General features: G+C 43.7%; 1 protein-coding gene across 1 annotated transcript; it reads right to left on the reverse strand.

The window, feature by feature from the left end:
* Positions 1-1,309: 1,309 nt before the first annotated feature.
* On the reverse strand, positions 1,310-2,587 carry LOC135598202 (F-box protein SKIP23-like). The gene has a single exon (XM_065091742.1). The coding sequence runs from the start codon at positions 2,585-2,587 to the stop codon at positions 1,310-1,312; it is 1,278 nt and encodes a 425-aa protein (XP_064947814.1).
* Between the last annotated feature and the right edge of the window lie 7,167 nt (positions 2,588-9,754).

The raw sequence follows: 9,754 nt of genomic DNA on the forward strand, positions 1-9,754 counted from the left end.
ATGCTACTTATGCCGAATGTTTTGCAATCTATTTTATTAGAACTCTATACCTATGACTTAGATTAGGTGAGGAGATCACATGAACAACATAGCTTGTTGAAAAGTAGAAGCTAATTTATGACAAATACTTCCAAGTATGCAAGAACTAGTAAAGGAGTATTTAAAGTAAAAATAAGATATAATCATGCATAGGTGATCTTTATACTTTCACATCAACATGAAGATATCTTGCTCCCCTTTTCACATAGAGCAGTTTTTTCCATCACCATAAATCATTCAACACATGATTGCTTGCCATACATGACTGGTTTTATCTGATCGATGCTCCTACAGAGTTCCAACACCATATTGTATGGGTTTTAATCAGCGTAGAACTTGGATCCTCCGATCACTAAAATTAACTTAACTAGTTATTAAGGAAAAGAATATACTTCTTGTTATGGTAAGTAACTTTTTTAGCCGTGACCTCGGGGCCAACACGGCTGGTTCAGGGGTCCGAATGGCGGGGATCTGGTATGGCTCCCTTCGGGATCTTGTGGCGGCCGATTGCGGGGGGTTCGGCTGGAGAGTTCCGCGACGCCGGGTAGAGTTGGCTTCGGTCGGGCACCTGCACACAGGTCGGGTCGACAACTCGTCCCGACCCCTCCTACGATCCAGTCAGTGATGGGGAGTGGAGTTTTGGGTGAAGTAGTGCTTCTGTCCTCCCTCTCTTCGTTTGGGGCCCGGAAGTATTTATCGGTGAGTTTGATGTTACCTGATGTGACATCCTGTCGGGGCTGGGTCGTACCTCAGATGGCGCCTGCCGTCGTCGTGGGCGTTGCATGGAAGGCCGAGCTACCGTAGGGTATGGCGAGCCTCGGTCGATGCCTTCCCCTGCCTTGGCCGGTCGTGCGGGATCAGACAATGAGGTCGTCTTGGTACGGTGAGTGAGGGTGCATATTATGTTGGTGTTAATGCTCGCCCCCTAGGGCAGTGTGCCGTCCAGGGGTGGCTGACGTCGTGGTGTGTTACATCAAATCCGATGTGTTTTTACCCCTATCACATCTGTAGGAGTTGCATACTTGTATTAGTATCAGTGCTTCTCTATGTTTCTTAACATGTTTGAAAACTATATATGTGCCTGCACAACATTCTTTTTTACTTCTATTTCTACTCTATAGGGTTTGAGGCCTACAGCTTATTGCTAAAGAGGTTCATCATCTAAGCCTAGGATTATGTTCCTAAATTCCAAAACTTCTTTGACATGATGGTTTCCTAAATTCCTAAATTCACAATTGGTTGATGCCAGAATGTAAGACGTCAGCAATCTCTAGTTCTTGCCCCTGCCAAGATTGGGGGCCACCCACCAGGGGATGTCCAACCGGTCCGACAGCCACTCGAGCCCATCCGGCTCAGACCCGCCGGAATCGATAACCTCCGTGATCTCACCATTTTCCAGGTTGACCACGCACACGGTCGACACCAGGGTATCTTCCCCCTCCATACTCATCTTCTCTTCCTTCACGTAGTAGATGGCATTCCCCAGGAACCCTGGGAAGCCCCCCGCGGCGACGCACACCGAATGGTTCGTACCCAAAAACAACATACGGTCGCCGATGTCCTGCACTTCGATCGCCTTCGCTGGCCGGTCTCCGTCGCCTGGATCGAGCCTGAAGACGCGGAAGCTCCTGGTGTTCTTCCTGGCTGCACTCCTCTTGTAGAACTCGGTAACCAGGAGTAGTTCTCCAGCCGACCCAATCAAGTAGGTGGGTAAACCACCGCGCGGCACGCAGGGCGGCATGGAGTTCCATGCGATCATCGTCGCCCTCCCCGGCGGGCCTGGGTCGACGTCGAAGACTGCTAAGTAATTTTTGTCATTGTAGATAGCGCACAACCTCCGCTCGCCGTAGGGCACGACGTCAGTCAGGTTGAACACCTGCGGCACTCCTGGGAAAATCCAATGGAGATCATCGAAAGGTTCGTTGACGTTGTCCTTCCACGATCTGTCCCCTGGGCGGCAGGTAAAGCAGCGCTTGTATATGCCGTCGAGGAAGACGATTGCCACGAAGTCCCGGTCGAGGGTAGGGTCGGAGGACAAGACGGCCTTGTCGACGATGGCGTTGGACTCGACCGTAATGTTGGGGTAGTCCGTTTTGATGAAGTAAGATCCGATGCCGTCCTCCGATTGGTAGAACAACAGTACGAATGATTGGAGGGTGGAGAGTGGGGGGAGAGGAATGTCTTCGGCGGTGACGGGGTTGAAGAGGGAGACCGCGGAGGTGGCTTCGGAGATGAGGATGAGCCACCCGTAAGAGGAGCCGATGCAACACATGCTGGTGGTGTGAGGTAGGCGGCGCATGCTTCCATTAAAGGCGTTGGCGAGGCAGAAGGCGGAACTCTTTCTTGGTTCCGGGGTAGAGAGGTAGAGGAGGAAGGGGAGCTGAGCGGGGAGGTGACGGGGCCGGGGGGGGACGGCGGAACGCCAACACTTGCAGACGGCGCGGAAGCGGATGTAGTCGGATGCGCTTCTCAAGAAATGGGAGGTGAGCTTGACGAGATGCTGGCGAAGCCCTGTCCACATAGCTATTCGTGGGACATGGTCGGCCATTGTGCGTCCCCTCTTTCTCAGTCTCTCTACCTCTATCTGTTAAAACCCTTGTAGATTCTAAACTTGGGGTTGATCTCTTTAGGGGATCGGCTTCCTTGGAACTCTATAGGGGTTCCTCCCTCCAAGTTGCTGCTCAAAGGCTGCAGAAAAGATTCATCTATTACTTATGAAAAGAGGTGGAATACATGACTATTTATAGGGCTTCTAAACCCTAACTCATAATAGGACTCTTACTTAAGACACCTACTTCTAACCAACTCCTAATAGGACTCCTAATCAAAACTCCTACTTCTAACCAACTCATAATAGGACTCCTACTCAAGACTTCTATTCCTTTACAACTCCTTATTCGTCTCTAAGAAATAACCTCCTAACCCTACCCGGCCACTTCACCTCTTTAATAGGGGTCGACTTAGGTAGGTTTTACATGAATGTCCCTCTCAATTAGGACTCTCCTAGCTAGAGTCCTAACAAACCCGTCCTCTTCAAATCAGCTTTGTTCTCGAGGCTGACGATTCATGAATTTTGGGAATTTGATCTTCAAGTCATCATAGTTCTCCCAAGTGGCATCTTCTGTTAGTAGGTTTGTCCACTGTATTAGCAATTCAGTAGTGGATCGTCGTTGTTGAGTCACGATCCGTCGATCAATAATGGCACTTGGCTTAGTCTGAAGTTCTCTTTGGGTAATCATATTTGGTGGGTGGCTTTGGGCTGTCTCCAAGCACCTATTTACAACTTCCGTTTGGCCGTCGGTTTGTGGGTGATATGCCATACTCCTTTTCAATTTAGTACCCTTATAATGTAATTCTTTTGAGTCCCAATTGTAATGAGCCATGGGGCTTGGTGCTTCCTCTAATTTTTTTATAATCTTACTAGTCTCTGAATCTTCCTGCCATTCCATATTAATATCCTTAAGAAAGTCGTTGGTCGGAAGTGAAATGGCTAAAACTTCAACTTGCTCGGGTAGCTGCGAAAGCGCATCTACAAGAACATTCTCTTTCTCCTTTTTGTAAGTTATTTTATAATCAAATCCAAGAAGTTTTGTTACCCATTTTTGCTGCTCAGGGGATGATATCTTTCGCTCCAAAAAGTACTTAAGGCTTTTACGGTCAGTTTTAATTTGAAATCGTCGGCCAATCAAGTAGGGTCTCCACCTCGTTGATGCGCTCACAATGGCGAGCATCTCCTTATCATATGTTGACTTATTTTGATAGGAGGGAGATAATGTCTTGCTAGTGTATGTCAGTGGTCGACCATCTTGCATGAGAATGGGTCCAATTCCAACTCCAGATACGTCGGCCTCAATAATGAAGGGTCGGTTGAAATTTCGTAGTGTTAGCACCGGCGTCGTCGTCATGGCTGCCTTAAGTTTGTCGAAGGCAGTGGAGGCTCTGTCCGACCATTGGAAGACATCTTTTTTCAGTAAGGAAGTAAGTGGTGCACTGATCTCTCCATAGTTTTTCACGAACTTGCAATAGTAGCCTGTTAAACCCAGAAAGCCATGTAGCAATTTTATGTTCCTCGAGGTCAGCCAGTTTTGCATTGCTCCAATTTTGAAGGGGTCTACTGCCACACCTTCCTCTGATATGATATGCCCAAGATATTCCACCTTCTTTTGAAGAAAGCAAAAATTCATATTGGTTGTTGTGTGTTCAAAAGGTGGTTTTCGGTATGTCTTCTTCGCATACTCATATTTGATGATACTCGGATCGAAGGTCCAGCTTTGTAAAGATTTGTGCTCCCTTTCATCTAGCAATTCATCTACAATTGGAATAAGGTATTTGTCCTTGATGGTTATGCTATTGAAAGCTCGGTAATCAACACAAATTCGCCTTGTTCCGTCCTTCTTGCGTACAAGTAGCACCGGTGAAGAGTAGAGGTTGAAACTTGGCCGAATAACTCTTGTTTCGAGCATCTCTTTTACAATCCTTTCTATTTCATCCTTCTTGAGATGTGGATACTGATATGGCTGAACATTTGCCTAGAAGGATAGTTATACAATGATCATGCCGACGGGTAAGAGGTAGGTTGCGCGGTTCGTCAAATATATTTAAAAATTCAGCAAGCAAAGGAAGTAGATTTGGATCTTCAAATTCTATTGGCTCTCCCTTAGTTTGCCGCTCAAGTTGTACCAAAAAGCCGCTGCATACTTTATGCAAAACCTTCTCCATTTGTTGTGTGCAAATCGTTGTTATGTCGCCCCTACGTTTCCTGTGCAATGTCACCTGTTTCTCCTTACTGTAAAATTTCATAATTAGTTTCATAAAATTTCAGAAAATATCACCTAATGTCGTCAACCATTTAATTCTGAACATGGCCTCATGATTGTTAAGAGGGAGAAGGAAGAAATCTGTAATTATCTCTTGGTCCTGTAGCAATAGTTTCTCCTGCGGACGCCTATGATCACAATTCAAAATCCGTCCGTCGGTGACCTTAACATCAAACCTGCAGCGATTCTCGATAGGTAATGCTATTCGAACAGAAAGCTTACTATTTAGGAAGTTAGTAGTACTGCCCGTTTCGATGAGAATAGTGATCGGTTGTTGTTTAAGAAGGCCTCCAACTTTCATCGTTTGAGGGTTTGAGTAGCCGGCTAGTGCGTGTACTGCAATTTCAGTCAGTTGTAGCTCTTCTTCCACATCTTCTTTATATTCAAGGTTCTCTTCTGAATATTCAATGACCTCTTCTTCTATTGGTTCAAACATAAGAAGTCTCCCTTTCATCGTTTGTGGGTTTGAGTAGTCAGCTATTGTGTGTACTGTAACGTCGGTCGGTTATGGCTCTTCTTCCGTATCTTCTTCGTTATGTTTAAGGCTCTCTTTTGAATGCTCAATGACCTCTTCTTCTACTGGTTCAATCAAAATAAGTCTCCCTTTTCTACAGCAATGCTTGTAACTCCACGGCTCGTCGCAATGCCAACATAACCGCTTCGCAGATTGCTCCCGAAGCTCTTCTCTTGTCAACTTCTTTAGTGCAGGGACTCAATCGACAGTAGGTGGGGCTGAGGGCTTCAGTATTTCTGGTTGAGGAGCAACTCTAGTCCTCCAAGCTTCATGATTCAATCGCTCCTCTTGATGTCGTGCGAAAGAGATGGCTGCCATAAGCGTGTACGGTTGTCACGCTTTAACTTCTCCCCGGATCTCCGGCTTCAAGCCCTCAATGAAGGTACTCAATAGTTGTTTTTGAGACCAATCATGAGTTTGATTAGATAACCTTTCAAACCTGGTTTGGTACTCCTGAATGGTAGAGGTTTGTCGGATCTTTGCTAGTTGTCCGTCAATATTCTCGTAATCGGTTGTTTTGAAGCGAATCGTCAATCCTTCTTTGAATTGCCGCCATGAAAGGACTCCATAAGTATGTTCAAGCCAATCAAACCACTGTATAGCATCCCCTTCAAGATGTATAGCTGCAATTTTCACCATAGATGCATTTGCGGTTTTATGGTACCGAAAATATCGCTCCGCGCGCGGGATCCAACCAATTGGGTCTCCTTCTTCCCATCTAGGGAAGTCTACTCTCATGCATGAATAGTTGGGGTTGGTCATAGAGCTTCCCTTCTCTTGGAAGTCATATCTTCGGGCTTGGTGCGATTGGGCAAAGCTCTCTCCTTGATGTGATTTCTTCGGGCTTAGTGGTCGGCCCAATCTGAGTTCGGTAAAGAGCATCTGAATCTTATCCTCCATTCGCGCTTCGAAGGCTTCAAATTTAGCATTGATTATCTCCTCAGATGCCATAGTATATGCCGCCAAATCTGTGATGTTAAGATCTCTCTTTCGTTGTCGGGTTAAAGGCATGTATTGGTTGAGAGAGGTGATGGTCAAAAGGGTTGGTGGATTGGTAGATGTAGGCTACGATTTGGGCTTATTTTGTGGCGATTTTGGGTGCAATTTGAGGGTGTGGTTTGGTAGAGTTTTAGGGCTGTTGATGAAAGTTTTGGATCTGTAGTAGATGGTAGCAAAGGTTTGATAGAAATCAATGGAAGTTCAACAAGTATGTGCTGTCTTGTAAGAGTAGAATTATCGTCGAAGAAATAACGGTTTCTCGACGTAATTTCCACCAAAAACTTGAGAGAATTGAGAAGGAAATCGATAGCAAAATCACAGAATATATGATAGCAAGGATATCTAATTTAATCAAGAAAATTTCGGTAGTATAACAGCAAGGAAATTGGTGCAAGTTGCGATTGCAGAATTCTCGTCGAGAAATTTCAGCGGGTTACGATGAAAATTTACAGCACAACAAAATCATTTTTAGAGATGAATTTCTTAATAGATTAATCATAGATGGAAGCCAAGATGATTTATGAAGTGTATAAGAAATTTTATTCAAAAAGGATTGCAAATAGATGGGTTAAGGCAACAATATGCGGCTAAAATTTTCTGCAGCATAGATTTTTAAGTATAGCTGATTGGACGTAAAAGATCAGTGGTTTATATTGAGAATTTTTTTGATGAAACCAAAGGGAATTCAACTGTTAGGAAGTGTCAAAGCTATCATAAAAATTTCGTAGAGATTTGGATAGAAACAACGTAGTATCAAGATCAAACAAACAGTGCTATGCGGCCGAAATTTTACAGTGTAGATTTTCAAGTATAGCAGATTAGACGTAAAATATCAATGGTTTATATTGAGAATTTTTTGACAAAACCAAATGAAATCTGCTGTTAGGAAATGTCAAAGATGTCATAAAAATTTCGTAGAGATTTGAATAGAAAAAATACAATAGCAAGATCAAACAGACGGTGCTATACGGTTGGAATTCCGTAATGTATCTTCCGTCGTAGAGATAAAAACTTTATGACGAAAAGTTTATGCAGTAATATATAAATAATTTTTTTTGGAATTTTCAAATAAGGATAACTGAATTGCAGCAGTAGTAAGGTAGAAAACTAGAACCTGTTGCAATTCACGGGGAGATCAAAGGATTATCCGTGGTGGTGGAGATGACGGCAGAATTTGGCAAGAATCTCTTAAGCAATTGTGGGAATTGCTTTGGGCGGTTGTGGAGGGTTGATGGATGGCTGTGGAAGGGCAGCGAGACACCAAGAACACTGCTCTGATACTAAGTGTTAGAACCCTTACAGATTCTAAACTTGGGGTTGATCTCTTTAGGGTATCGGCCTCATTGGAACTCTATAGGGGTTCCTCCCTCCGAGTTGCTACTCAAAGGCTGTAGAAAAGATTTATCTATTGCTTATGAAAAGAGGTGGAATACATGACTATTTATAGGGCTTCTAAACCCTAACTCCTAATAGGACTCTTACTTAAGACTCCTACTTCTAACCAACTCCTAATATACTTTTAATCAAGACTTATACTTCTAACCAACTCCTAATAGGACTCCTACTCAAGACTCCTACTCCTTTACAACTCCTTATTCGTCTCTAAGAAATAACCTCATAATCCTATCTGGTCACTTCAGCTCTTTAATAGGGAGCAATGACCATTGGACGTCCGTCTGCTGTATCTACCACTTGAACGGCTTCGCTTCAGGCGTGTGCGAGTCAACGACGTCGGCTATCACCCCATTTTCTAGATTCAGCTCGTTGACGCCCTAACACCCGCACAGCTTCAGTCTCCAGACGCCTCTCCTCTTCGATCATGTAGTAGATGGCATTACCCGGGATCCCAAAGCAATCTCCGGCAGCGACGGACACGGAGCGGCACGTGCCCAAGAACAAGATACGATCCCCGATATCCTCCAGTTCCACGGCCACCTCCGGCCTGCCTATGTCGCCAGGGTGGAACCTGAAGACTCGGGTGCTGTCGACGATCTTTCCATCTGCAATCGTCTTGTTATAGTGGGAAGCCAACAGCACTTCTCCGGCCGACGCAACCAAGTAGAAGGGAAGATCGCTGCGGGGTACGCAGGAGGGAAGGGTGCCCCACGCGGTAGCGATCAGCCTCGCCAGCGGGCCATTATTGACCTCGAAGACCGCCCAATACTCGTTCTCGAAGATGGCGCACATTCTACGCTCGCCCACCACCCCCCCTCTCTCTCTCGCTCAAAGAAATGGTTCTCTCTTTTCAATGTCCTTTTGGGCGGTGGTTGTGCAAGAAGCACACTCACATTGATGTTTGAAGGAGCAAACTGGTGGGCCCCGGGAAAGTGAAACCAAAACGCCGGGCCTTGGGGCAGTTCGAAGTTTGTTAATCGATGCAGTTATGTCATGAAAATTATTCGATACCCAACAGAATAAACTTAGTCGACAAAAGTTACTAATTAGTGTGAAAAGTTCAGCTCACTTCTGAAAAATGATGATGCAAAGGAAGCTATAGTTCAAGATTTTAATCATCCAAACAATCTTTTTGTTGTAGAATTTATAAGATCATTAATATATATATATATATATATATATATATATATATATATATATATATATATATATATATATATATATAATTGACTCTTTTCAAACTTCCTTTCCTTGCAAGGAATTACTTGAAATATTTTATGAATAAAAAAGAATTAATAAATAATATGACTCACTATAAAGGAATGTCTTACTAAAAATAGTTTCGATACGTAAGCAATGGTCATGGTCAACTAACATTAATATAAATAGTAAAATGATCAATAGCCATAAAAGAACTAAAAGTACGTTATTTGAATACCAGAAAAAGCTACATCAAAAAGATAATGCATATAAGAATTTACTTGACGTAAATAGAAAGATTCAATTAACTTGAAGAATTAACAAACTGGGTTAGAAAAGAAAACAAATTAATGCTAAACCTTAAACCTTAAACCAAATATAAAAATATAAGCGAATTAATATGATTCAAATATTGTTTCAACCAAAAAAAAACCTTAAACCGTAAAGAGATAGGAGAGTCACATCACCATGATGATCTCTCCTAAAGAAAACCTAAAAAAAACTTGTCCAAATATAACAAAAACAGAAAGTAATAATAATATTAGAATTCCAAAATTACTGTAGTTGACCAAAGTTATTGAGGGTTGACCAGTCTAACTTCCTCTTACCATCAGAACAGTGGCAAATCTCTCTTCTTCTTCGCTTCGCTTCGCTTCGCTTCGCTTGCGTTGTTGTTGTTCCGTAGAGCTCCATTTATAGAGTGAGGGAAGGTGGAGAGCTCGTTGCTCATGAGCAGAGAGGTGCGGTTGCGACGAGCAGCACGCGGTGACCGTGGTGGGCAACAAGCGGG

Source organism: Musa acuminata, chromosome BXJ2-1, assembly GCF_036884655.1.
Source record: "Musa acuminata AAA Group cultivar baxijiao chromosome BXJ2-1, Cavendish_Baxijiao_AAA, whole genome shotgun sequence".
NCBI classification, from domain to species: domain Eukaryota; kingdom Viridiplantae; phylum Streptophyta; class Magnoliopsida; order Zingiberales; family Musaceae; genus Musa; species Musa acuminata.

What these genes read in the sequence shown, in the direction of transcription:
- LOC135598202 (XM_065091742.1), bottom strand. Translation starts at nt 2,587, where the DNA reads ATGGCCGACCATGTCCCACGAATAGCTATGTGGACAGGGCTTCGCCAG.